Source organism: Bos grunniens, chromosome 20 (assembly GCF_055505025.1).
Source record: "Bos grunniens cultivar Pamir isolate PY7600 chromosome 20, Bosgru_T2T1.0, whole genome shotgun sequence".
NCBI lineage: Eukaryota > Metazoa > Chordata > Mammalia > Artiodactyla > Bovidae > Bos > Bos grunniens.
The window spans coordinates 68,653,860-68,670,071 of NC_141184.1; the positions used below are offsets into that span (position 1 = coordinate 68,653,860).

Below are 16,212 nucleotides of genomic sequence, written 5' to 3' on the forward strand. Positions count from 1 at the left end.
TAGCCCGCCAGGCTCCTCTGTCCAGGGATTCTCCAGGCAAGAATACTGGAGCGGGTTGCCATTTCCTCCTCCAGGGGAGATGCCAACTCAGGGATCGAACCTTCACTTCCTCCATCTCTGCATTGGTAGGTGGGTTGTTTACCACTAGCTCCACCTGGGAGAGTTGATTCCCATAAGATTATTGTACCCATGGGCCTCTCAGAAAGCCTTCACATAGCACAGTTGTATACATCCCCATTCTGAAGGCCTGGATGGGTACACACGCCCTTACGCACTCGGATAAGACGGGATCAGAGCGAGGGTAAGAGAAAGGTGCAGACCAGTGATTCCCTAAGTGCAGCTCCAAGACCAGCAGCAGTGCCAGCTGGGAACTTGCCCGTTCTTGGGCCTACCCCGCACCTCTCACAGCAGAACACGTAGGGGTGAAGACTGGCTGAACAAGCCCTTCTGCGGACTCTGATGCACACCCAAACAGAGAACACTGGAGCAAACCGTTCTTGCTTTTGCCCCTTTCTTCTGATATTAATAACAACATTTCCATATTCCTTTGGGAAACCACCCCTCTGCTCCTTTCAGATGATACTGTTGATAGAACTGGCCGATGGCTTCCCCACCCCAGGTCCAAGGACTTGCCCATGACTAGACCTTGTCACTCAAATATTCTCTCTCCCTGATCACAGTGGTTGGTTCAAGAACATGCAAGAGAGAGAACTGATCCAGAATCAACCCTGGGACTTTTACAAAGCCCCTGAAAAAGGTAGGGCTTCCCAGGTGGCTCAGCGGTAAAGAACCTGCCTGCAACGGAGGAGATGCAGAGTTCGATCCCTGGTTACTGTGTGGACTGGAAGGGCTGGAGTGAAGCAGGGAGAAGAACCTGGAGGGGGACGTGGCAACCGACTCCAGTATTTTCGCCTGGCGAACCCCATGGACTGAGGGGCCTGGAGGGCTACAGTCAATAGGGTAGCAAAGAGTCAGACATGACTGAGTGACTGAGCATGCGCACACACAAAAAGGTATGTTCCCTCTTCCCTGAAGTCATTAAGCCAATTAGATATAAGTAACTACAGGAAAAATCTTCTTGAGAATGAAGCCAACGTTGCAGAAACTGGGAAAGGAGACTGAGCACCAGCTTTACCTGAAGCCAGTCCCTGTGCATTTTTCTGTTACACCAGCCAAGAAATTTCCTTATAAGCTTAAGTCAGATTTCATGTGTTTCTGTCAGTTCTAGCCAAAGAACCCAGAATAACACAGAGACAGAAGTAGAGATTCAGCAGGAGAGAGAGGTAAGATTCTAAAACCCAGTGGACCTACTTTCAAACCCTGGCTTCACTGCTTAATAACTGAGTGACTTTGAGCATGTCACTTTGCCTCTTTGATTTGCTGTCTGTGGATAGAACAGGTTAAGACCAGCTCCCTGGGGGACTGTTATATGGTAACAAGAGTCATGTGCAGGATTCCAGCAGTCTGATGGATGACCTTAACCAAGCTTTGACTTCCTGACCTTGACCTTCTCAGGGTCTCAGTTTTCTCATCTGTAGGAAGCAGATAAAATTAACTATCTCAGAGGACTCGGATGAGACTTAAGAGAATTGGGGTAATCAATAGGTGATCAATATTGGTGATCAGTAGGTGACAATCAGCCCCATATGATTGAAACATCAGTCTATGAGAGTCATTTAAAATCAGCAGCACCTCTGATCCACCCTAGGGGCCACAGTGGGGCCTGCAGCTGCAGTGGTCAGTCTGGTAGATTGGAATATTCACTGAGTGGAGGAGCTGGGGAGAAATTCTTACAGGTGCTCATTAGGTCCGTGAAGCTGCCCTCAGGAGGGGAGGAATGCCTGGTTCATTACTGGCCCACTCTGCAGGAGGCCAGTCACCAGCAGGCTACCTGCCGTCTCCTCTCCTTGCCAGAGCTGGGAGTTTCAGCCAGGGGCCAGGCTGTCCCGGGGCAGGGTGGCAAGGGTGAGCCTCGCCGCCGTCTGGTCCCCAACTCCTCACCTAATGCTTGTAACAGACCCACTGCTAATTGCATGGTTGGGGGGCAGCCTTCACATCTTTGGCATTAGACTCACTACTGTTTCTTTGGAAGCCCCAATCTTGGGGCTGTGCAGGAAGGGCTCTGCCTGTTCACGGGGCTTTCGAGCCCCCAGCATCCTAACCCAGGTTTGTTAGGCTCCATCCTGGACAGGTAGTCAGGAGAGCATCTCATTCCTGTGCTCAGCTGGGGCTTCACCCCCTGCCCCCTCCTCAGCCCACCTGGGCGGCAGGAAGACTCCAGACCCAGCCTCTCCTGTGTTCATGTCGTCCCCACTCACCCAGTAGGAACACTTTACTTTTCTTGCCCCAAGTTTTGGTGCCTTATTCCCCTCTCCATCCCCAACAAAAGCAAGGAGAGGAGGAATGGTGGGGAAGTGGAAAGTAGGAACAGAGAAGCCTGGATTCAAATCTGGCTCTGTCACTTTCTACCATTAAACTTGAGGCCAATGGCATTTTTCTAGGGGCCTCAGTTTCCCTATCTACAAAAGGGGCCTCCTAATATCTGTCTTGCAAGGTCTTTGTGCCAGTCAAATGTGATGATAGTAACAGCTAAGGTACCAAGAGCTTACTCTGCACCAGGAACCATCCTGAACAGTCTGTGTGCACGTCACTGTGATCATAAGCACTGGTCCAGAGTAGGTGCCTGACAGACATCACTTCCCCCTCCCATCCCAGTAGTCAGGGGAGGGGTGGCCACAGGGGGAGGAGACTGAATCCAAACAATGCCTAGCGTGGTTTTTCCAGCAGTCATGCATGGATGGAGAGTTGGACCATACAGAAAGCTGAGCACCAAAGAACTGATGCGTTCAAATGGTGATGCTGGAGAGGACTCTTGACTGTCCCTTGGACTGCAACAAGATCAAACCAGTCAATCCTAAAGGAAATCAGTCCTGAATATTCATTGGAAGGACTGATGCTAAAGCTGAAGCTCCAATACTTTGGCCACCTGATGCAAAGAGCTGACTCACTGGAAAAGACCCTGATGCTAGGAAAAGATTGAAGGCAAAAGGAGAAGAGGGCAGCAGAGGATGGGATGGTTAAGATAGCATCACCGACTCAATGGGCATGAATTTGAGCAAACTCTGGGAGACAGTGGAGGACAGAGGAGCCTGGTGTGCTACATCCATGGGGTTGCAAAGAGCTGGACATGACTTCAGAGACTGAACAACAACAAAAATCAAAGGGTGGGGCCGGCAGGCAGAGAGCACACTGCCATCCCCAAACCCGCTTCCCTCCCTATGTGGGGACTGAGCCCACTGTTACTGCCCCTACCGGCCTCCTGAAACACCAGGCAAGGGTCCATCTGTATTCACTTCTGGTGCTCAGGTGCACAGTACCACTGGAGGGGTGAGGACCAGAGGGTGAGGGTCTGGGATCAAGAGACCTCAGCCCTTTCCTTCTGCCCTCTTCTTCTCTGGGTCAGAGAAGCAAATTTTGAAAGGATGCTAAGGGGGACCTGACTGGCCACTGAAGGAGCCCTTGAGCGTCAAGCTCCCTGGAAGAGCTCTGACTCACGTCCCTTTGCTACAACTCATGAGGTTCACCATCAGCATCATCACTATTCTAATGGGCTCTCTCATTAACTTGTTGGGTGCTCTGGAGCAAGTCACTTCCTCTGCCTGAGTCATGGTTCTTTCCTCTCTAAAGTGATGAGGTTGGGACTTTGCAGACGGTTCAGTGGTTAAAACTCCATCCTTCCACTGGGGGCACAGGTTTGATTCCCGGTCAGGGAACTAAGATCCCACATATTCCCTGGGTCTTGACCAAAGGGAAAAACAGTGGTGATGAGGCTGAAGAGAGACAGAGAGAAAAGACTGAGGATAAAGCACTTGCATGGGTGCCTTCCAGCTCTTATTACAGGAATAATCCCCAATTATTTGCTCTCCTATCTCTTTTGAACATCACATGGGCCCTGCCAGGTAAGAACGGTTGGATTAATGAAGGACACTGCTCATGGAAGACATGACATGCCCAGGATCACACAGCTGGCAAAGTAGCCAAGTGAAAACCAACTCTGGTACCTTAGGTCCCCCACCCTCGTGACCTCTGGGACACTGGCATCCTGGGGAGGATCCAGAGGGCCAGGGACAGGCTGTCATTAGGCACCTGGAAATGTTGTTTATATCTGCCTCCACCCTCTGGGAGCTGGAAGATGATGGACACCCAGGCAGGATCAGGGAGCTGAGAGGAGAGTGCTCCAGCCACTCAGGCTGTCATCAAACCATAGAAACAGATGGCCCTGGGTTCAAATCCTAGCTCCTCTACTCACTGTCTGTGTGCCCTCAGGCAAGTGACTTCACCTCTCTGAGCCTGCTTTATAAAGTGAGGCTAAAAATGCCCACCCCAAAGGCTGGTTGGGTAGATTCAATAAGCTCGTGCTTGGTACATAGACGATGCTTCAGAAGTGGTGGTTATTATTACTCAGAAGTGGTGGGCTCTGTGCAGCTGGACTGTGGAAATACTCATTCAACGCTTTCCTCAGGGAAGCATCCTAAGACATCCTCTTTGGCTGAGGAATCTTCTCAGCAGCCCTCTGCACTGATTAGCATGTTTCTCACAGCTAGGGAAATATCCAGAAATCTCTGTCTGCATCTTCCAAAGTCAGGCCCAGACAGGGGGTGTGACTCAATCCAGGGCTCCAGATCCTCCAAGTCTCTGGAGGACTAAGGAGGGGAAATCACCACCAGCCCTGGGCAACTGGGATGGAGTCAAGGCAAGTTGGTGGATGTGGGTGGTGTGGGCAGCCTGTGGGATGAGGATGGAGGCCTGAGGATGCGCTGGGAGGGCAGACAGGCCACAGTCAGCAGCAGAAGGATGCGCTTGGGGGGAGGCAGGCCACAGTCAGCAGCAGAAGGCAGTGCAGTGCAGGGTCATCCTGGCCTCAGGCACCCCTGGCTGCAGTCTGCCTGTCCTTCCCCACACAGGAGCCAGAGCAGACCCTTGACAGTGTCAGACACATCACACGTCGCTCCCCATCTCACGCCAAATAAAAAAGCCCAAGGGGCGGTTTTGTTGTTGCTGTTCAGTTGCTGAGTCATGTCCGACTCTTTTGTGACCTGCAGTCCACCAGACTCCTCTGTCCATGGGATTTCCCAGGCAAGAATACTGGAGTGGGATCTTCCCAACCTAGAGATCGAACCCAGGTCTCCTGCATTGGCAGGTAGATTCTTCATTGCTGAGCCACCAGGGAAGGAGTGGTGGTTTAGCCCCTGCAACACTCAGCTTCTCCCCTCCATTGATTCTGCAATGAGCCCACGGGCCCCTCAAATTATTTCCCTGACAGGCTTCTAGCCCTGAGCCCTCTCTGTTGCCTCTGCCTGGCTCGTTCTTACCCTCGGTGCCTGCACGGGACTCCTCCGCCAGAGACCTTCCCTTCCCTTTCCTTTCTATCTAAAATAGCAGCTCCATCACATCTATCTCCTCACCCTATTCTCTTTTTCCTTATGTTTTACTATCACCTGAAATCGTTTATATTTATTCAGTTTGCTGTATCTTCCCCCAAGGGACCGTAAGCTCTGTGAGGCGGGGACTCTGCTCAGCTAACTACGGTATCTCCAGACCCTGAGACAGCATCTGGCTCACAGTAAACAGTATGTATTTATCAGATGCATGAGTGATTGATTCAATGGACTGATTGAATACCCATGGCACTATTTTCTAGCTTGGATTGCTTTGGGCAGGTCATTTCACTTCTCTGAAACTTCCGACACAAAAGACAGGACATGTTCAACTCACAGGGTTATGGCTTCAGTGAAATAAAATAGTAGAGGGTGAAGGGAACTGGCACATAATAGGTGCCCAATAAATGACCACCACAGTCACCATTATCATCATCAAGGATCTCAGATTCATCACTTGCTCACGGAGGCCTTGGGCATGTCAAGAGTTCTCTCTGAGCCCCAGTCTGTTCATCAGTCCAATTGTCCAACACAAGATTTTGCTGGATGCCAGGGAAGTGGACACGAAGCACCCAGCAGGGGGTCTGACATCCAGTAAGCTCTCACCAAGTAGCAAGTACTGCAATCGAAGAGTGTCTAGGGTTTGGATACCCACTCCACCTCTTATTCTGTGACCTTGGGAAAGCAGCTAAACTTCTCTGAGTCTCCTCACCCGTACCCTGAGGATAATGATAGTCCCTTCCTCACAAATCATCCTGAAGTCACAGTGCGATAAGGCCCCTGAAAGGGCTTCACAAAGCCCTCAGGAAGATGCACTGTGAAGGGCAGGAAGGCGAGGGCGCAGGGGTGAAGAGACAGAACCAAGAGCGGTGTTTGGCCTGAGTTCTGAGGGGGTCACAGAGGGAGCTAAAAGAAGCCTGGCTCCCTCTGTCCAGGAGGCCTCTGCAGGTGGTGCTCCCCGCACCCACCTCACCCCCTGCCCCTGCCCCTGCCCTCTCCGTAGGGCCTCACTGGGGACCTCTTCTGGCCGTTCCTGGCAAGGGGCATTTTCAACGGAGGCAGGTGACAGCAGCAGGACCCTAGAAGAGACCCTCAGTCAACCTGAAGCCCAATCCACTTTCCACCCCAGGACCAAGGCGGCCTCTCCCCCACATCCTAGGGCAGGCCCTGGGGAAAAAAGACCTTGAAGCCAAAGTCCCCAGAGGTTTCTTAGGCCAGACACACTCCTCACGCTCCAGCCCGTGAGGGTCTGCGGAAGAAACACCAGGTCCCCTCCCAACCTGGGCATCTGACCCCCTCCACCACCGAAAGGAGAGTAGGGACCACCCGTGCCTTGTTTAGTCTGTGCCTGGCAAAACCCAGGGGTCAGCTCCCCAAATGACTCAATCAATAAGCCTTACTGCATATTCATGATTTTTTTTTTTTTTTGGATCTGTTTTGATGAATTCTCAGTACCTAAGAGTGGCTGGCACTTAGTAAGGGTTTAATAAATATATGTTGAATCAGTGATTCAATTAATCAATGCATGAAGCAATGAATCATTGCTATCAAGAGAATTACTGTAAGTGAAGTTACCAGTAGGCTGTGATTTTTTTATGTTTTTTTATAAATCCCCAGGGCCTTGAAAAAAGACCCTGATGCTGGGGAAGATTGAGGGCAGGAGGAGAAGGGGGTGACAGAGGATGAGATGGTTGAATGGCATCACCAATTCAATGGTCATGAGTTTGCACAAACTCTGGGAGACAGGGAAGGACAGGGAAGTCTGGCATGCTGCAGTCCATGGGTCGCAAAGAGTCCAACATGACTTAGTGCCTGAACAACAACAAGGCCTTGAATACCCTTGGGACATAAATGTGCGTGAGAGCACATGTATGTGAACGTATGACTGAGTCAACCACTGAATCATGACTCACTAGAATGTAATCTTTCTGGAAGCAAGGGTTACCATCTGCTTTGTTTAAGGCTGCATCCTCAGTGCTTAGACCAGTGCCTGGAGCACGGCCGTGTGGAATGAATGAATGATAAATGAATGAGCAAGGCCCCAGCTCTCAGCCCAACGACCTCAGACCAAGAACAAACATGGAAGGGCACCTGAGCCCTGCCCCCGGCCACCACTCGCCTCTTGATTTTTTAAATAATTTGTCAATTGTTTTTAATTGTTGAGGCAGTAATACTTGGTTCATGAAACTGCAATATACAGAGAGGTGAAATAAATAGCTTATATATATATAATATATATAATATAGCTGGTTTTAAAATATTCCCTTATTCATTGGTGTACTAGGTCACGTGAGTCACGGAAGGTCGATAGCAGCATCCTCCAGAACTGTGAGTAATGCAGGGTCACCGTGATTGGACGAGGCCGTCTGTCGTCGAAAGTCGAGGCGCCGAGAATTCTGAGGGGCACGCCTTCCCTGCGCGGTGTCTCAGGGCAGCTTGCAGCGGACAATAAATAAATGACTGCAAACCAGAGAGCGATTTTTGTTGGACTCTGGGGCAGGGACAGGGGATTGGGAAAGAGGGGGAGTTGGCTGGGTGGGGGGAACACTACTTTCTCTTTGTTTTTCTTTTTTGTGTTTTTGCCTTTTTTTTTTTTTTTTTTTTTTTGCTTTAAGAACCTTTGGGAAAAAGGACTTTGGTTTCTCAGAGTGTCGTTTTCCTCATTCAAGTCCTCCTCTGGGGACGAGTTTCGAGTTGTCTGTTCCTAGAGAGACACAAGCACCTGTGCATTGACAACAGTCCCTTGGCGTGAGTCTTTTGTCAGCGGGTTTCAAGTCAACAATAAAATCCTTATCGCTCCCCTTCCCCCAAGAATTTTGGTTCAGTTTTTGTCTTCTCTTAAACACAATGTACAAAAATAGAAATTCTTCCTTATTTTTCATGTAAAAATATTCCTCTGATTGCAGTTCTCCGTGAGTGTGAGTGTGGGCTGGGGCGGCCTGGGGGGGCGCGGCAGGGCCGCCTAGCCGGGGTGCGTGGGGCGGATCCGCCGGGACCGCTTGGTCACCGTGGTGTACTTGAAGGGCTTCTGCAGTTCGGCCTGTCCCTTGGGGTAGCGTTTCATGAAGTGCACATCCTGCTGGTTCTCGCGGGTCTTGGGGCCCTTCCGCGGCCGCCCCTTCTTGGTGAAGCCCACGTACCAGCCGGAGTACTTGGCCGACATCAGGGCTGTGTAGTTGTTCTCCAGGACCTTCTCAATGAACACACACTCTTTGCTGGTGCCATCAGGCTGCAGGAAGAGAGGGAAGGAGCAGGTGAGAGAGGAAGGGCAGATGCAAGGGGCAGAGCTGTGTAGAGAAGGCAGGGACGGGGGCCAAGGCTTGAGACGGCAAAGTAGAAAGGGCCTGGCCCCAGGCATTGGCCTCAGCAGTTTCACTCCCCGGATCCCTAGAGTGGACTTGACTTGGCGGCCCCTGCATCCTTCCCTGCTCACCAATTAGGTACCAGCCTCCCATTACCATTCAGGGATCCCTTTCTTTTCCACTCCCACGATGGAGCCAGGGGCTTCCACCTCAGCTCTACTAGAACAAAAGATTCAGATCTGACCAATCAAAATATAATTTCCTGTGATTGGTGCAGAGCACAGCACATGGCCTGAGTCATCCAATCAGCAGCCCTCAAGATCCTGTTATAAATAATCCCCCCAAACATAGGCCAGTTTAAACTTGGGAAATAGGTAAGGCTGAAGCAAAGGCAGTCACTGTACCCCCATGAGGGGAAATGCTGCCTAACAACAAGGTCAGCTTGGAGGAAGAAAGCCAAGAGGAAGAGAATGAAAGAAACCAAGTCCTCCTCACATCTTTCAGTTTTTGGACCTACCCAGCTATATCTGAAGCTCAAGTTACCTCACTGTTATGTGGGCCAATAATATCTCATTTCCTTTAAAACAGTTGAGACTGTGTTCTATCACATGCAACAGAAAGAAGTCCCAACTCATGTGCACGAAACCGGGGACCAAGTTAACTGCCTACTCAACAGCCATTCAACTCCACTGTTACAGAGTTAAACATAAATTACATTTAATGTGGTACATCTTAATGTTTGTTGTGAAGAGGGGTGGAAGCCTCTGAAAATAAGGGCTTTGGCATGACCAAACTTCAAAGCCTATACCCATGGTTCTAAGATTTTAGGGTCCCAGGTGAACTCCCTGGGAGACTATGCCAGGCAAGGAGCACTAGATTCATAGTCAGACGCTGAATCAACTCACACTTCCTTATGTGACCTCAGGCTAGTTAATTTCATTCTCTAAACTTTGGATTCCTTGCCTAGACCAAACACGGAAAATGACTCCTGCGTCATAGAGATGTTATGAGGAATGATGCTTATAAATGAGCCAGGCACACAGTAGGAACTTTTCACATTATTTCTGAAGAGCAGGTGGTTCCGAAGGTCTGACCTCCCTCCTTGGATCTGAACAAAAGGTGGTGGAAAGCGGACTTTGAATCTCCTCCTTGAAAAAGCCGAATTGCTCGGTGTGGCAGAGTGGGAAACACACAGAGTTGGAAGGCCTGAATTAGCAGCACTCGAGTTTCCAACTAACATCTCCAAATTTAGGCCGGGCCCACTCCTCGTTACAGACGGGTGCCCAGCCAAGTTGGAAGCCCAGCGGTCTGGCTGTGTGTGGAGACTGAGGTGCAAGTTCCAGCCTTTTGTTTGAAGTGGAAAACGGGCTGGAGCTTCCAGGAACGTTCACCTTTGAGCGGAGGGCAAGCTTGGGCCCTGCAGACAAAGTGCTGAACTTTGCAGAAAGGGACAGGCAGGGTAAGAAAACATTCTCTGGAGGAGAGATTTTTCGAGGAGGCTGCAGAGTATACAGGGGGTGGGCCTGGGAGAAGCACGCAGGACCCAGAGGACATTATGGGTTGAGTGAGCAGAGAGGGCCTATTGTGAGGGAAGCTGGGGCATATGTGCAAGGGAGATAAAAAGGAGTGGGCTCTGGGCTCCCCATGGATAATTCTAGAAGCTGCCTATCCAACTTGAATCCAGGTCCCTTGGATGGTTTTGATGGAACAGTCAGAGAAAACTGAATAAAGCCTATACCATGGCTGGTTCCCCATCTTAGAATATCTGCCTAGAAAACTGCTTTCAACATTCAAGAGTCAGTTCAGTAACCACCTCCTCCAGGAAGCCTTCCCTGACTGCCGTCTAGCTCCCTGGGTATTTCCTCCTCTTCCTTCAAGACTCCATTTGAGCATTGTGTGTGTTCGTTGCTCAGTTGTGTCCAACTCTTTGCGACCCCATGTAGCCTACCAGGCTGCTCTGTCCATGGGATTTTCCAGGCAAGAATACTGGAGAGGGTTGCCATTCCTTTCTCCCATTTAGCAGCATGCTTTATTCAACTCACATACTCCATCTTCTGAATCCCCTCCACACCCACTCCTTCTCCTGCCTGCCCAACAGAGTAGTTCTGTATCTGCCTGCTCCTCATCAGCCCAGGAGCTTCAGGAGGTCAAGACTGCTTCTCGCTTGCTCTCATGGCTTCGACATAGGTCTTAGCCCAGGACAGGGGCACCTGGAGAATTTGTGGTTAAATGGATGAGAGTTCTGCTGGGACACAGATGGAGGGAGTGACACATTAATTGGTTTTCCTCCAAAAGAAAATGGACTCTGCCTCCTGGATCCCTTACGAATGTCCCAGAGGCAGCTGTGAGTTGTGAGAGGCCCCTCCTGGGGGATGTGCTGAGAACAGTGAGGGCCCAAGCTCTCAGCCTGCCCACCTTGGTGTCCCTACTCATCCATCTACTCATTCATTCAGCATTTACTGATTGCCAACTAGAGCCCACATATTTCCACATCCACTGTCTCATTTAATCCTCTTAACTTGCCAAGGGAGACTACCTGGTAGGAGAAAACAATTCAAATACACAAGAATGGCTTTCCCAAGATCATGGAGCTGTTAGGCGGCAAAGCCAGGATTTGAAGCTGCACTTGCCACTGCAGCTCACTTCTCTGCTGTCTAATCCCAGACAGGCCCATGGGAGAAAGGGTATGGAAGAGTGGGTGCTGCCCATCAAAACACCTCAGGTCCCCCAGGACCACAGAGCTGCCATGCTCAGGAAGCAGTGATTGGAGGTTCAAGGGCCAGCACAGGGCCTGGCACATATGCTCTTGCCTGGGTTGAGGATCTGGGGTTCAGGCTGAGGTTCTGACACCCCAGAGGTCAGGAGCCCTTGGGAGGAGCCATAGGCCCTATAACCATCACGAGTTCCCACCTGAACTCAGACTCCGTGGATAAGAAGCTCACAGGTAGGCCACCCTGGAGCCTGACCCTTGCCTTTCTCCTCACCACCTCTATGACCCTGCTTATGGCCTGCAGAGATTTTTTAAAAAACACATGTGCATGGGCCTCACCCCCCAAAATGCTGACTCAATTGGTTCAGGCAAGGCAGATCACCAATATTTAGAGAGTAACGGAACAGCCCATCCCAGAACCTTGGTGATTTAGTAGAATTTGATCATCTCTGGAAATCTACCACCTCCAACCTCCTTCTTTCCAAACTGGAGTCCTATTCCTTCTGTTTGATCTGAAGACTGAATCCTGATGACATCACTTGGCCCCTAGATCTAGTCTTCCTTGAAATCAGAACTACCCCCTGGATGTTTTTAGTGACCTAGACAAAAAAAAAAAAAAAAACAAGACTTTTGCTTAAAGGCATTTTGAATTAGGTTTCAGTCACATTCAACCAAAGCAGTCTTCATAAACATGCAGTGTACAAGGGACCCCCTGCTCTGAATGGGTTTGGGGCCCCATGTTGCCCCAAAGGGGACACACCAATGATCACACAGGAGGAGACAGATGAGAAAAATCCACCTGGGTTGAATCTCCAGAGATGGGGAACAACTGCTTAGCACATAGTGCTTGACATTCAACAACTCTTTTATGGAATGAAAGGAAGTACTATCTCCTGGGTCAGGTGGAGGTGGGGTCCAGAGAGGTGGCAAGGACAAGGGGGCTTCTTCTCTCTCAGGGGCTTGGGAGAAGAGCTCTGGCATGCGATCAGTACGATGCAGCAGAGAGGAGCAAGGCCAAGGGTCTGGAGCATCAGCAGAGGCTCTCTTGGGGGTTCAGTGATGTGTCCAGCTGTGGCCAGATACGTAGAAGATTGACACCCAGGGTCAAAGCCATCCAAGTAAGCTATCCTGTTGAGCCAAAGGAGCCAGAGCCTGAACTGAGGTCAAGTGTTCCCACAGGTGAAGAACCTGACTTTCAAGGGGAATGTAGCTCATGTTTAACAAGTAAGTGCCTACTCAGTGTCAGGATTATCTTCCCATTTTACAGGAGAGGACACTGAGGCTCAGTGTGGTCACAGCACTTAAGATTCCCAGGCCTGACGTGGCTAATTCTGGCTGTAGGTTGAGTCAATTCTCAAAAGGTAAGCACCACATTTCTGTTTCTTTGGTATCCTTTGAGCAGGTATAAGAAGCATGATGGATGGATCCAGAATTGGCCCTCAGAGCCATTAGCCTGGTGGGGGATGCAAGCAGGAAAACAGCCAGTGCCAACCCAGGTGAGCAGACTGCAGAGAGAGGGCTGTGTGAGTAGCCGTGGGCTCCAGGGTGGGTGTGCTGACTGGGCAGTCAGGGAAGCCAGAGATCATGAAGGGAGGAGCCAAGACTCAGGGTGGATGGTCGAGGGAAAGGGTGTCCTGGCAGAGGGAACCGCATGCACACAGCCTGAAGGCCGCATCCAAGGAGTGGAGGCTGGCAGTGCCGTGTGTCTGGGACATAGCAACACGAGGGCAGGCAGGCTCTCTCCAAGGAGTGTAGCCTTTCTTGGGTAGAAGGTGAGGGCCTGAGGACTGGTTCTGGTTGAGCTGCCGGTGGAGAGGAGCGGCGAGCTTTAGAAAAAGCTGAGAGTGGGCAGAGGGGAAAGGCCTGGAGGTGGAGCCTGAGGCAGCGGAGGAGCACTATTCTGGAGAAGGTACGAGGGCAGAACAGAGGCAGGAGTTAGGGCAGGACCAGACACAGACCAGCCATCAAGAGTAACCCCAGGTCGGGGTCTGATCGGCTGCCGACCTGTGACAGAACTGCCAGCCAAGGACCCGGGGCTCCCAACTGCAGGACCCAGAGAGTGGGCGCTGGGCTGGGTAGGGGCCAAGAGGGGGACCCGCCCGGCCGAGTCGGGATAGGTGGATGGGTAGCCGGACGCCCGTGGAGCCTCCGTGGCCAGCCCGGGAGCCGGGAGGGGAAACTTGGGGGTGGGGGTGGGGGGGTGGACCCTGCAGCAAGGTGGAGGGACACCTTGCCTGTAGCAAGGGTGGAGGGAAGTGGAGCGCGGGGCGGGCCTCGCCGCCAGCTGAACCGTCCCCAATATTAATGACGGGAGAGAGGGCGAGGGGGCAGGAAATCGGAGCCGGCTCCTGTGGAAGCGGTGACTCAGCGGCCAGCCGGCGGGCGGGCGGGCGGGCGGCGGGCAGCGGTCCGAGGGGACGGGGCTGTTCTTTTGACCCCAGGACGGCCCTCCTGGGGTCAAGATGCCGGGAACCACGCAGACGGGGAGGGAGGGGCACGCGGGCACTGGGCACGGCCCCTCCTTTAAACAGGGGGAAAAAGGGGGGGTGAGGGGAGAAAGGCGAGCCCACAACTGCAAGCAGGTTCGGCCTGGGAGGCGGCCCAGGCGGGCAGGAGAACAAAGCGCCCGACGCGGGGCTGGCCGCGCCGCCGCGGGAAACGCACAGCCAGGCCAGGGGACCCGGCGCCCGGCCCGCCTGCCGCCCCTGCCCCGGACCCCTCGCTGGCCGGCCGCGGACAGACGCGGTGAGTGAGTCCGCGGAAAGTGAATCACTAATTAAAACCACTCCTAGGCATCCCGGGGCGCGCTACGGATTACTATTCTGTTGCTCTTTGAGAAGCTCCAGCTGGAATCCTTGCCTTCTAAATTGGGCTTTGAAGCCCGCCAAGCTCTAGCCCGTGACCTGGGAAGAGTGCCCGGACACGGCCAAGCCTCAGCTTTTTCATCTATGAAATGGGAATGGTGGAAGTCTGTTCTTCCCCGACCCACCTTATGGTATTATTTTGAAGCATTTTTTGCTTAGTGCCTGGCAGAAAGTAGGTGCTCAATTAACAGAGGCTATTGGTACCCTTGTTATTAACAAATAATCAGAGACACTCTCCTGGCTCAGGTCTCTGGCCTGTCATCCTCTCCCCAGGATATGGAGGGGAGGGGGGAAGAGGGATAAGAATTGGGGGATTCTGGGAGTCAAAGCCATGGCTTAAACAGAAACTGAAGTCATGCTTCCTTCCCCCACCCTAACAAGGTGTAATAAATGCAGGTCGTCACAGAGGGCCTTGCCTCAAGGAGAAGAAGCCATCCTCTTTGGAATCTGGGTCTACCCTCTACCCTCCACTCCAACTGACCAGCAGAAGCCACCCCCTCATTATACAAGTTGGACAGGGGGTGAGTAGGGTCCCTGCAGAGAGAAGGGAACTTGGAGCATGAATCCACTATAGAGCTACTGCCTGTAACACCTTCCACAGGAGCACCCAAAGGAAGCAAGTGTGTGAACTTCACAAACAAGGACACTCCGGCCAAAAGGGGCAGCAGCATCAAAATGCAGCATCAGTGGAGGCTCAGAATCCCTGGCACGTGGGTCCACCCCACCCATATCCTACCCCCGCCCTAATATGTTACATGCCTGTTCCAAAGTAATAAAACCTTTCTGAAATGCTAGAATCACAAGGCCGAAGAGGCTGCTGGGTTCCAGAGGTGTGGCTGTGGGGAGTCATAAACCCCCTGTGATTATTAAAACAGCGCTGCAGCCCCAGGCCCTGGCCCGCTGGTTCCCTGCTGCCAGACGTCAGGTACATTCAGACTGGGAGCCTCAGACCCCCTGGGGGCTCTCCCACTGCCAAGCAAGCCAGAGCTCCACGTCCACTAGGAGAGATCGGGGCCCCATGTGCTCCCCAAAGTCACAGCCGCAATCTGGCAGGCTACAGGTGAGGGGACAGAGAAGTGGGGGTGATGAAGAGATCTCACAATGGGAATCTCTGTCTCACACACACATACACATTCATGGGACCTCTTTCCCGTTTAGGGCTGATGGGGCCCAGGAGGCACTGCTCCAGCTGCCCTGGGTTGCTGGGGGACCCACCCAAGTCCCAGACCACCACTTACCTTCCCCACAAGCTTGCCTTTCCGGTTCATACACAGGTAGAACTCCGTCTCCTTGCCCTTGATCCGGACTTGACTACCGAAGGTATCTGTCTCCACTAGGAGCTGGGCTTCGAAAGGCAGAAGGAGAACAAGACACATTTTTTTACCAGGGCAGTGGCTGGCCTGGAGACTCAGCAACATGACCCCTGACCCTGACCTTGCCCTTGGACCTCCCACTGCCCCCAGAATCAAGTATGGGGGCGGGGGGTGCTTCCCACAGGTCTCTCTGGAGCATGTGCCCCTCAGGCAGGGAGAAAGGCTCTCTGACACCTGTTCCCAACTTCTGGACTCTCTGGACTCCACTGGGGACCCAGATTGCTCCTGGTGCTAAATACCAGTGTGACTTCTCCTGCCCTCCTCACCCACCTTCCCCTGCCCCTCAATTCCCTTCCCCAATTCAGGACACACAACCACACAAATAACCCCAAAGAAGAGCAGTCTCTGGACTGAAGGGTCAGACATTCAGATGCCTATGAGCTCACACAGGCATTACAATGTGCACGTGCACGCGCACACACACACACACACACACACACACACACAATACATACACATGCGTCTTGCCTTGTGGAATGCTAAGCTACTTCCTCCAAAATTTAGGTCAGAAGCCCCTTCCTCCAG

General features: G+C 52.1%; 1 protein-coding gene across 3 annotated transcripts in view; it reads right to left on the bottom strand.

The window, feature by feature from the left end:
• Nucleotides 1-7,564: 7,564 nt before the first annotated feature.
• The window catches only part of FGF18 (fibroblast growth factor 18), a 36,990-nt gene continuing 28,342 nt past the window's right edge, over nucleotides 7,565-16,212 (bottom strand). The window contains exons 4-5 of one of the 3 annotated variants that reach the window (XM_086362245.1): nucleotides 15,553-15,659; nucleotides 7,565-8,667 (exon numbers count right to left, since the gene is read on the bottom strand). In XM_086362245.1, the coding sequence (XP_086218371.1) occupies nucleotides 8,401-8,667; nucleotides 15,553-15,659 (374 nt within the window). In that variant the 3' untranslated portion in view covers nucleotides 7,565-8,400. The other 2 variants (XM_086362247.1, XM_086362246.1) reach the window with 2 other exon arrangements.